General features: G+C 43.4%; 1 protein-coding gene across 1 annotated transcript in view; it reads left to right on the top strand.

Annotated features, from left to right (window-relative positions):
• The window catches only part of WNT5B (Wnt family member 5B), a 31113-nt gene extending 30448 nt beyond the window's left edge, over positions 1–665 (top strand). The window contains exon 4 of the mRNA XM_084811713.1: positions 207–665. Within this exon, the coding sequence (XP_084667839.1) occupies positions 207–665 (459 nt within the window). The remainder of the gene's footprint in view (positions 1–206) is intronic.
• The last annotated feature ends 12311 nt before the right edge of the window (positions 666–12976 follow it).

Below are 12976 nucleotides of genomic sequence, written 5' to 3'. Positions count from 1 at the left end.
GCATATAAATGTAGTATTTTTATTTTTAAAATGGCAGGAAATTGATTTAGGCTTCAAATCCTATGCCCATTCACCCATTAAGCACAGTGGGACATGCTTCTGAGTAAACAGTGCGTAATGGTGCATTGTTAATTGGTTATGTTATGTCAGATTTTGATGCTGATGAAACCGATGTCTGATCGTACCTTCATTTTTCCTTTCCATAGGCAGTGTACAAGCTGGCTGACGTTGCCTGCAAATGCCACGGCGTCTCAGGTTCCTGCAGCCTCAAGACCTGTTGGCTGCAGCTGGCCGACTTCCGCAAAGTGGGTGACCTTCTCAAAGAGAAGTACGACAGCGCTGCTGCCATGAGAATCAGTCGCAAGGGCAAGCTGGAGTTAGTGAACAACCGTTTTAATTCCCCTACTCCAGAGGACCTGGTCTATGTCGACCCCAGCCCTGACTATTGCCTGCGTAACGAGACCACGGGCTCGCTGGGTACCCAGGGCCGGCTGTGCAATAAGACCTCGGAGGGCATGGACGGCTGTGAGCTGATGTGCTGTGGCCGGGGTTATGACCAGTTCAAGAGCGTGCAGGTGGAACGCTGCCATTGCAAATTTCACTGGTGCTGTTACGTCAAGTGTAAAAAATGCACAGAGATTGTTGACCAGTATGTCTGTAAATGAAAGGCCTGCAAGAGCTAGAAATCTATATTATATAAATCTATATAAATCTATTTTATATATTTGTATAAATAAATAGATGGTGAAGCTGATGATGACAATGATGATAATAATAATAATAATAATTAAAGAAGCTTATTTAAGAGACTTTAGGGGGATCTAAAATGTTTCCATTAGAACAGCTGGCTGGTTGGGCTGCTCCTTTTTTAATTATTTAATTGGGGGGCACAAAAAGGGGGGAATTTGTGTGCCGACTCTCTTGACACAATGCAGCCAGGATAAAAGGGAAACTTGAGGGTCATTGGTGAATAGGATCTGCCTACAGGTCCTGTATTGCAAGAGCAGGAGGATGGGATGTGTTCCCTCTGCTACCGTATGGCTGAAATGCACATTGGGTGTTATGTGCTTTTTGAGCACAGCCAAGGAGAGTGCCTTGGCTGCTCAGGTTGATTTCCAAGAGGACTTGGGGTCATTTTCTGCTTCTTGTCAGAACACACTATGGGATAACTGACCACAAGGAAATTGCCTGTCTTTAATGTTGAAGAATGGCTTCAAAGACAGAGTCTATGTTCAGAGTTCAGTTGATGTGTGCATTGAAGAGAGACTGTTGCATGATCGCAGATGGTCCCACAGCCTCACGTGGGTGAAGGAAAACATTACCTTTGACCTAGAAGTGCTGCTTTACCCTTCTATCCTGACAGAAACCCCAGCATCTGGTTCTTCTGCATTTTGTAGAATGCACAGGGCAGGGAGGAAATCTACAAAGGCTCTGAAAAGGCAAAGCTGTCAAAGTGGAATTCTTTTCTTCTGCCTACTGGTCTATTTTCTCCTTGTGGAAGAAGAACTGGGTCCTTGTCTCCTGGGTCTACGTAGCTTGTTTAGAGAAAGAAACCATGCTCTATGCGGGTGTCTCTGGACTTGAGAGAAACACAGACACACACGGGAATCAACAAAAACACTACACCTCAATCTCTACGTGGACTTGGACGGTCATGTGTCCTGCTCTTTTTCATCCTCCTTGCCCCTGTCATAGATGTACAGTTTCTTTTAAACATTAAATATCCCTTGTTCTCACCCTTGCCCTCGTTTTTGTGAGCACATTTGTTTTGTGTTGTCGCTAACGTATTTCACAGCACAGGAACTTTCTGCCAAGTTGGATTCCTTCTTGGTTTAAAATGTATGGCAGTCAGACCTGATTCTTATGTTACTTTGTGACATGGTAAAGTCACCAAGAGGTGATTTAAAATAACAAGACAAATTTCTATGTTGCTTGGACTATTTGATTTACATGCTTCTTCACATGGTGAGAGCTGGTTTTCACCATCCTGAGTTAAATTTATAATGGTGAGGGAACATGCCAGTGAAATACTCATCACACAAAATTAATGTATTAAAGTCACCTTGTGAGACTTAGACCTCAATGGAGTTATTTTAGGGATTCATTTACACATAGGAGTGTGAATTAAACCTTTTGAAAAACAAAACAAAAAACCACTTGTTTCAGAGGTGGCCAGTGAAGTGGTTCACTAGTGAGTACCACTGGCTACCACTGTGGGGTGATTGGTGAGGGGGCAAAGTCACACCCTTGCCCATTTTTATTTATTTATTTATTTATTTCATGTATACCCCGCCTTTTTTCCTCTTGCAAGGAACCCAAGGCAGCTTACATTATCCTCCTCCTCTCCATTTTATCCTCACAACAACCCTGTGAGGTGGGTTGGGCTGAGAGTCTGTGACTGGCCCAAAGTCACCCAGTGAGCTTCCATGGCCAAGTGGGGACTAGAACCCGGATCTCCCAGCTCCCAGTCCAACACTCTTGCCGCTACGCCACACTGGCTCATTGCCCATAACCATTTGGAGAAGATGGTAGAGGCAGAAATGCTTCAGTCAGCATCATATAAGCAGAGGATTGCTGACTGGCTAGCCACCATCACTGACACCCATAGTCTGTGGCCAGTATCCAACAGGACACTTAGGCCCCTGCCAATTCTCCTGCACCCTGCCAATTCCATTGTGCGAGCGGCCCCCCACTGGTTGCGCAATTATGATTTAGCACTTCTGGAGGCATAAAAGACCTCCGCCAACCTGCTTCTTCCAGAAATGAGCGTTTCTGCCCATTTGGGAGCTCCCTCTAGGAAGTGCTAAATCTTCCTTGTGTGAGTGGTGGGTCCCACTTGCAGAATGGAATTGGCAGGAACCACTGCTTGTGGACAGGAATTGGTGGGCGGAAGGGAATTGGCGGGGTCGTAAGCACCCTGTTGGATACTACCCTGTGTCTGTACCAGGAATGGATAGTCACTTAGAAGTCACATACTACTATGCTGTTGGCTAACATCACCTTCCCCAACCTGGTCCCCTTCAGATATTTTGGACCAACTCCTTCTCAGCTCCAGCCACCATGGTCAAGAGGAATGCTGGGAGTTGTAGGCCAAAACATCTGGAGGGCACCAGGTGGGAGAAGGCTGAACTAAGCTGTCTGCTGCCTCCTCATTGCTACTAGTAAAGGCAGGAACTCCCCTCTTTTTCCAATAGTTTCAGCAACTGATAGTTCCCACCAGAGGAAAAACTATACCAGCCACCACTAACCTATTCTGTGCCTCCTGAACTTATAAACAGCAGGGTTGGCCACCTGGGTTGAATATTAATACTGGTATTGTAGTTGCCCCTTTTGCCAAATATAATATCTGTTGGTGTTAAGCAATTTAGGGCACAATCCTACTCATGTTTAGACAGAAAAAAGTCCTACAACTCGTTGTAGGACTTTTTTCTGTCTAAACATGCATAGGATTGTGCCCATAGATACTTTTCATAACAGATTAAATTACATGAGTTATCTGTTGCTACAGACAGGCATTGATTTAAGATATACAGATCACAAGGCAAAAGAAGAATCAAATCATTCCTCAAAATAATTGTCATAGGTTTTGAGATATAGTATTCTGAATCTTAGAGAAAATTCTGGAATATTACTCCATCCTGTTCTCAGGACCGAAAACTGGATGAAAGTAGAGTAGAGCCAATTTTGGTGAAGGCAGAAGTGTGTGCAAAGGAGGGGTTAGAAACCTGGTATGGGAGGTGAAGGGCTGTGTTTTTTCACCAGAGCAAACAGATTGGTGCCAAGTGATGATTACAATGGGGATCCCCCACACACATATACACACACACACACCATTCTCTGTACATTGTCAATTTGCAGGTCATGGTGAAGACTAGCTTAGACCCCTTCTCCCTGACATCTAGTTTTCTCTGTTCAAGGCTTTATTATGATGATGATTTTGGTATGGATGAGCAATCAGTCATATGAGCTCCCATCTGCATCCAGAAATGGTACAGCCCATACTCAGGTTCCTGACATCTCCTATTTGTAAGAAATATGCTTGAGAACTGCAGAAGAAAAGCTGTTTTTCTTAAATAGCATGAATTCTGCATGTAGTTTGTCAGCACGACAAACATATACACATCTGTTTTGCAGTAGGTTTGAGATGGGCAGTAACTTCCTATCATACATACATGGGGAGATAGGTATGTGCATTTGTCACAAATTACATGTAGGATTCATGCCACTTCCTCTAAGGGGGTATCTTATGTGCCTTGGAAAGGGGCCATAGCTCAGCAGTAGAGCACCTGCTTTGCATGCAGAAGATCCCTGGCATCTCCAGTTGAAAAAGGGATCAGGTGATGGGAAAGACCTCTGCCAGGGACCATGGAGAGATGGTGCCAGTTAGGGTAGACAACTGGGCTAGATGGACAAAGAATCTGATTTGGTATAGGACACCTTCCATGTAGGAAATTTTATCATGCATCACATGAAGTGGTTCCAGCCCTGACCTCAGGCTCAACTGGAGTTCTTTTTCCTTGTCAATTAACCACTCATTAGCAAATATAAATAATAATCCTACTTCTAATTGTCACTCCTGAAATATGTGATCATGAACAAATTGTTTTCTTCACTTCCTTGCTAGTGAATTATGATTGGAAAATATTTTTCATTATCTACAGACCCAGGGATCTTTTTCAGTCAAGCAATAATCAGAAGGCGCAGCCCAAAACTGGAAATGTTTACTGACAGTATTCTTATTATTTGGAACTCTTGCTTTATTCAACTAACAACCTCCATATCATTTTTTTAATTGCCAGTGCACTGAAATGAGCAAGAGCCCAGTGAAATACAATTCTAGCTTTTTACAAATTCTGTTTGTGTCCAAACATTTTTAATAATTGCTTACAATTTCTGCAACCAAAGGTATCAGTAATTCATATCTCATAGATAACAGAGTTGAAGGATTCTGAATACATAAGAGGAAGAACATAGTGACCTCCTTAAAATACAACTTCATTTTTCAAAAAACATTATTGTAGGATTTAAAACAAATTATTAATATCCATGCATTTCTTGGCATCCCAGGGAGAAATTTATTGGAATACACTAAGTGAACCGGATTTATGTTCTTTTTATATAAAATCCAAAGCCAGTGTTACAATAATTCAAAGCAATGAAAACTGTTTTCCACTCACGGAAAAACTGAGAGGATAATGGCCTTATCCAGCTCCTTTAAAAACTCACCAGGAATTGGAATTATCCCCAAATCCCATGAAATCTGTCAGCTACACATGCCTGGGATATAGGATAATTTATTCTCAAACAGAAAAATCACTTTTTGGCTTCATGTAAAGATCTCATATTTCACCCTTTCTTCTGCAATGACTGTACATTATATGGTAATTTGTTATATTTGAACCCTAGCCCCTTTCTAGACTTTTAATTACAAATTGATTTTAGACTGGGAATTAAAAGTTGGTTTTTAGACTGAGGAATAAAAATACCTGGATGGTTGGGATACAGAGGAGGGGTACAATTATTATGAAGAATAATTATCCTTGGGAGAGGAAGGTATCTTCCCATTTCAACCAATAAGGAAAACACTGCAAGTCTTCTGATAACCCCACTTATTGCGATTCTTAATAAAAACCATGAGAAATGTTCCTTGAAAATGATAATGGAATTTTCAGTAATCCTCTGAAAATGGTGTTATCCTTTGAAATGTATGTCTGTCCCAACCTTCTTCCAAAATGAACTGAGCGGCATTTTTGCTTCACAACAATTCTGTGAGGTAGCTTAGGTTAATAGACAGTGACCTGGTTCACATGACACAATGCAGTGTGTTGTGGATTATTTAACCCATGATGAGCCACAGTGCCCATACCCCATGGTCTGTTCTAGGGTTATGTGAGGATTGTTTAAGCTTGTTGTATATCCAGCTCCCACTCGGGGGTTGTTTAACCTTCACATAACCCACACTAACCAGGTTCACATGACATGAGAACCCCTGAACAGGGGTTGGATATGCAAAATGGCAACCACATGTGAACTGGCAGCGAGTTGCTTCATGCTCTGCTATGAAGTCCATGAGCTTCATAGCAGAGCAGGGATCTAAAACCTAGATTTTTCACATCCAACCCAAAACTCTAGGCACATGCTGTCTTTATTTAATGCTAATAATTCACAAGGCACTGTACAGAACATACTGTTGACACAAACTGTATCCACAGGGCCTACATTCAAAGTAAACATGGATGGGACAAAGGTAAAAAGTGAGAGGGAACGCTTTGATGAATGTGTAGCAAGCACAGGGGTGGGTGTTGGAAGTTTTAACAGGCAGTGTAGGATGGGTAAATCACTCACTGGTAGATCAGGAAAGACTTTGTAGATTAAAAGATTTTGAGGAAGGGTCTAACAAGAGAGGAAGAAGATGGGGTTGGTCCAGATATAGTCATAGGAATGAAACAGACGATGGCATGAATATCACAGCATGTGTGAACTCGTGCTTCTCTTTTTATTTGTAAAAGAAGAAAGTAATTGATCCGAAGTAACTGGGCATCTTTGACTTTGATCTTCATAATCTCTTATCCGGTTCTTCCTTTATTCATGATGCATCAGTATATTTACAACGAAAGGGAAAGGTGCATTAAGCCAAAGGAGGCCACACAGTTAAAAGGAACAGGTAATTTCCAAAATGGGTGGGAGAGATCACTGTGGATTTTAAATTGCACTCGGCTAGGTACAAGTGCACATGATTGTGAATCAGTAGTTTGAGTTTTTATATCCAACTCTTATCCCTGCTGCTGCACTGCTATGCCACCTTGGTTGACCATGTTAACTTTATTGTGCATAACATTCCCTATAGTAAGTTGAGAATAAAGATATTTGCCTTCATTTCTGAATTGTTTTGTTCTACATACTGCACTGTTACGACTATATTCTTATCTTAAGGCTGCAATCTTATGCAGACTTACTTGAGAGTAAGATCCATAGAACTCAGTGAGTCTTAATTTTGAGTAAACAACAGTCTAGGCTCAAGCTGCAAAAGGCCATGGGATATACTGTTTTCTTGTTATTCATAATCATCATTACATTACATGTCCATTGGTTTTCTCTTCCTCCTGGCTACAGTAAGCATATACAGAAGTGACCTGTATTCAGGGCTGGCTCAAGACATTTTGGTGTCCCAAGTGGCTGCTCTGGATTGCACCATCCATGATGTTTGCTCTCTATACCCTTGGAATGCTCCAGATGATGAGGCGCAACTCTTGGACTTTATGCTACTGCCCTGGCACGCCTAAAAGAAATTGCTGTCCCAGCAATCGCTTGGGTTGCTTGAGCAATGCAGTCAGTCTGCCCTGGCTGTATTTCTACTTGGACTTTGTGCTTGTTCTGGCTGCTGTCTAGCAGCAGGCAGCCTGCTTTTACTGCTTATGGTGAAAGGTCTTAGGCATGTGGAAGATTTGTTTGCAGGGCTGTTGATGATGCAACAGCTCAGTGGTAGAGCACATGCTTTGCATGCAGAAGGTCCCAGGTTCGATTCCCATTATCTCCAGGTAGGGCTAGGAAAGAATCCTGCCTGAAACCCTGGACAGCCATTGCTGCCAGTCAGTGTCAACAATTCTGGGCTAGATGGACCCAGGGCCTGACTCAGTATAAGGCAGCTTCCTATGTTCCTATCTATTTTTTTTTTTTTTGGGGGGGGGGGTGTAGCTCAGTGGTAGAGCACATGTTTTGCATGTAGAAGGTCCCAAGTTCAATCCCCAGGATCTCCAGGTAGGGTGAGGAAATAATCCTGCCTGACACCATGGTGAGCCACTACCAGTTAGTGCCCATTGGTCTGTTTCATTATAAGGCAGCTTCCTATGTTCCAGAACAATGCTAGCAGTACTGCAGGTCTAGACTTAATAAAAGCATATCCTACACATATAAGGCAGGGGTGGGAAACCTCTTTCAGCCAGAGGACCGAATTCAATTTCGGATACATTCTCAGGGGCTGCATTCCAGGGGAGGGTGGGGCCAAAGACAAAGGGGGCAGGGCAAAGGCAAAAGGGGTGGAGCTCAAAATACAAACAATACCAGCACGTTGTAGCTTAAAGCTCGCACTGCCAATAACAAAGCCTTAGGAGAGGCATTTCAACCTTTTTGAACAGGGGAAAAACTGCACAAAAGCTGGGTAACCACCAAAAGATCAGTGGCTGGGGGGAAAACGGTGAGGCCAGGGGAAGGGGGCATGGCCTTCTGGTGATCCCCAGAGGGCTGGATTTGGCCCCTGGGCCTGAGGTTCCCCATCCCTGATTTAAGGCAATGCTGTTAAAATGTTCAAATTGACTGATTATATTTTGTTATGATGAAATGCATTAATGCCATCCCTCTTGTCAACACATTTTATCCTACACCTTATGAATAGGAAGATAGGAAGCTGCTTTATACTGAGTCAGACCATAGGCCCATCTAGCCCAGTATTGTCGACTCTGACTGGCAGTGGCTCTGCAGCGTACCCTTTCCTAGCCCTGCCTGGAGATCCTGGGGAGGATGTCAATTTAAGATGTTTTTAAAAGCCTAGGAACATAACATACGTATAAAATCATAAGATGGGCTTTCAGTTTCTGATTAGGTGCCTAACAGCGCAATCCTATGCATGTTTAGACAGAAAAAAGTCCTACAACTTGCAGCTTTCCCCAGCCAGCATGCTACACAAAGTCCTAAGACTTTTTTTGTCTAAACATCCATAGGATTGCGCCCAAAAAGAACATAAGAATTCTTTTGCTGGAGGATGTCAGATGCCTGTGAAAGTCCTGATCTGTGGCTGGAACCTCACAATCAAGGGCTTCAAAGGGGGGGTCACCCCACTGTTGTTTGTCCCCTCGAGATTAGAGGTATAAGGAGGCACCATTTTTAGAAGCCATATAAATAAACTATTTTTGTTTTAGACAGAAGTCTTTAAAGCCAGTTTGATGTTATTATATGAGGCATGTTGAATCATGTTTTCTAAATCATTGTGGTTTGCCTAACAGGAGTGGGTGAGGAAAATGACCTAGTATGTGTCTGTCTGACAGTACAATTCTAAGCAGGTTTACTCAGAAGTAAGTTCCATTCAATCTAGTAAATTCCATTCAATCTAGTGAGACTTCCAGGTAACAGCACAATCCCATCCATGTCTACTCAGAAGTAAGTTCCACTGAATTCACTGGGGCTTACTCCCATGTAAATGGTCATAGGCTTGCACCCTAAGTGTGCACTGGATTACAACGTTGCATCACAGCCTTATACCTGTCTTCTCAGAAGTGAGTCACACTGAATTTAATGGGACTTACTCCCAGGTAACTGCATAGGACAGCAACCTTAAATCAAGTGTGGGCCTTGAGAGACTTCCATGCCACAGGGAGGCCTCCAAACAAGGAAGTGTTGTAATAATGGGCAACTTCAATTACCCCCACATTGACTGGATAAGGGCATGTTCCAGTCATGACAAAGAGGTTACATTTCTGGATGCCCTAAACAATTGTGCCCTAGAACAGCTGGTCATGGAACCAAACAGAGGGGAGGCGACCTTGGATTTAATCCTAAACAGTGTCACCCAGGACCTAGTACGAGACGTAAATGTTGTTGAAACAGTGATCACAGTGCTATCAGATCTAATATACTAATGTATATTTAAATGGGAAATTGCCCAGGAAGTCCAACACAGTAACATCTGACTTCAGAAGAGGAAACTTCTCTACTATGAGGGAACTGGTGAAAAAGAAAGTTAAAAGGAGGAATCAAGAGGATTAAATCCCTTCAAAATGCTTGGAGATTACTCAAAACCACAATAATAGAAGCCCAGCTAAAATGTATCCCACAGGTTAGGAAAGGTAGCACCAAGTCTAAGAGGTCGCTGGCATGGTTAATGAGCAGTGTTAAGGGAGCTATTAGAGAAAAGAGAGCTTCCTTCAGAAAATGGAAGTCTTGCCCAAGTGAGGAAAACAAAAGGGAGTACAAGCTTGCACAAAGGCGATGCAAGCAGACAATAAGAGATGCAAAAAAGCATTTTGAAGAGCATATCACTAACAATATCAAAGCCAATAATTAAGAATTCTTTAAATATATCAGAAACAGAAAACCAGCTAGGGAGGCAGTTGGACCGTTGGATGACAATGGAGTTAAAGGAATACTGAAGGAGGACAAGATTGCAGAGAAGCTGAATGAATTATTTTCATCTGTCTTCACTGCAGAAGATATAGGACAGATACCTGTGCCTGAACGGATGTTTTCAGGAAGGGAGTCTGAGGAACTGAGGAAAATGTTGTTTAGCTGTTAAGTCGTGTCCGACTCTTCGTGACCCCATGGGCCATAGCACGCCAGGCCTTCCTGTCCTCTGCTCTCTCCCGGAGTGTGCTCAAGTTCATATTAATTGCATCAGTGATGCTATCTAGCCATCTCATCCTCTGCCGTCCCCTTCTCCTTTTACTGAGGAAAATAGTGGTGACAAAAGATGAAGTTCTCAACCTTATTGACAAATTGAAAGCAAATAAATCACCAGGCCCAGATGATATCCATCCTAGAGTTCTCAAAGAACTCAAATATGAAATTGGTGATCTTCTAACCAAAATATACATGTCCCTAAGATCAGCCTCTATACCAGAGGACTAGAAGATGGCCAGTGTAACACCAATTTTCAAAAAGGGATCAAGGGGGATCCAGGAAATTACAGGCCTGTTAGCTTAACACCTGTTCCAGGTAAATTGGTTGAACGTATTATTAAAGATAAAATTAGTAAGCATATAGAAGGACAAGCCCTGCTGAAAAGAATCAATGTGGCTTCAGCAAAGGTAAGTCCAATCTCACTAACCTTTTAGTTCTTTGAGAGTGTCAATAAACATAAAGACAGGGGTGATCCAGTAGGCATTGTTTACTTGGACTTCCAAAAGGTTTTGACAAAGTCCCTAACCAAAGACTCCCAGGCAAACTTAACAGTCATGGAATAAGAGGAGAGGTCCTCTTATGGATCAGTAACTGGTTAAATAACAGAAAGCACAATGTAGGAATAAATGGTAAATTCGCCCAATGGAGGGAAGTAAATAGCGGGATCCCAAAGGGATCTGTATTAGGACTGATGCTTTTCAACCTGTTCATAAATGATCTGGAATTAGGAGTGAGCAGTGAAGTGGCCAAGTTCGCCGATGACACCAAAGTATTTTGGGTGGATAAAACAGAAAGGGATTGTGAAGAGCTCCAAAAGGATCTCTCCAAACTGGGAGAATGGGCATCTAAGGGCTCCTTCACACTGAGCTTTTATCCTGTGATTGAGATTGCTCCTTCACGGAAGTTTGTGGGCTTTTTACATGACGCCGTGTTCATTCCAGGCCTCTCCTGCACTAAATGCCCTTTGTTCCATTTTTAAATAGATCGCAGATAATGAGCTATCAAACTACCCCATTATGTTCCACTTCAGTTTCCTCTGTGAAAAGAGTAAAAGCGGCAAGAAGAGGAGGGAGATCAATGAAAGATAATGGAAGACTCAGATACAGGGAGAAGGAGGGGGAAGGGGAAAAGGAAGCACGTGAAAAAGGAAGTTGCCGTGATCCTGCATTTAAAACAGAAGTAGAAAGCTCCGTTTTAAATGCAGGCTTTTAGCCTGGTGTAGAGATGCCCTAAGTGGCAAATGCAGTTCACTGTAAGCAAGTGTAAAGTGATGCACGTTGGGGCAAAAGTATAACCTCATGGGATCTGAGTTAGCAGTGACAGATCAAGAAAGATCTGGGGGTTGTGGTGGACAGCTCAATGAAAATGTCAACCCAGTGTGTGGCTGCTGTAAAAAAGGCAAACTCCATGTTAGACATAATTAGAAAAGGAATTGAGAACAAAAGTGCAAATATTATACTGCTCTTATGATATTGGAGTGACCACACTTGGAATACTGTGTACAGTTTTGGTCATCACACCTAAAAAAAGATATTGTAGAGCCGGAAGAAGTGCAGAAAAGGGCAACTAAGGGCACAATCCTATGCAAAGCTGGCTGGGGAATGCTGGGAGTTGTAGGCCTTTTCTCTGTCTAAACATGCATAGGATTGCGCCCTAAGAGAGCAATCCTATGGCTGCTAGACACTGTCTAGAGGGCCATAGGATATGCTAATTTCCGGGAATCGACCTTGGAGCCCGTCCTCCAAGGTCAGTTCCTGGACAACTGACTGCCCCCCTCATCTGCGTTGCCTCCGAGGCAGCGCGGAGAAGCCCCATCCTCTGCGCTTGGAAGATGAGAACAGAGTGAATGAAAAGGGGCAGGGCTGGAGAGCGTTCCAGGGCAGGGAGAGTGGATCTGCGCATACGACACATCCTATGTGTTGTACGGCAGCTTCCTCTCCCAGTTGGCCCCCCGCCTCTAGACAGCCAAAAATGGCAGTCTAGCGAAAAATAGCAAGGCAGGAGAGGCGCGAAGGGAACGATCCCCTTGTGACTCTCCTGCCTTGCTTTGGATAGGCGGTCGCCTCCGAGGTCGGAGGCAGCCGTCTACCTAGTTAGGATTGCGCCCTAAAATGATCGAGGGGCTGGAGCATCTCCCCTATGAGAGGTTACAAGAGCTGGGATTGTTTAGCTTGGAAAAAAGGAGGGTACGGGGAGACATGATAGAGATCTACAAAGCTATGCATGGTGTGGAGAATGTGAATAGGGAGACATTTTTCTCCCTCTCTCAAAATACTAGAACCTGGGATTATCCCATGAAGCTAATTGGTGGGAGATTCAGGACGGATAAAAGGAAGTACTTCTTCACCCAGCGCACAAACTCTGGAACTCGCTACCACAGGACGTAGTGATGGCCTCCAATTTGGATGGCTTTAAAAGGGGATTGGACCAGTTCTTGGAGAATGGCCAGGAATCAATGGCTACTAGTCTTGATGGCTCTGTGCTACCTCCAGTCCCAGAGGCAGTGAGCCTGTGTACACCAGTTGCTGGGGAACATGGGAGGGAGGGTGCTGTTGTGCTCATGCCCTGCTTGTGGGTTCCTGGTTGA

This window comes from Heloderma suspectum, chromosome 7 (assembly GCF_057233095.1).
Source record: "Heloderma suspectum isolate Gila_16-S chromosome 7, 16-S_ref, whole genome shotgun sequence".
NCBI classification, from domain to species: domain Eukaryota; kingdom Metazoa; phylum Chordata; class Lepidosauria; order Squamata; family Helodermatidae; genus Heloderma; species Heloderma suspectum.
This window is presented reverse-complemented; position numbering and strand designations above follow the sequence as displayed.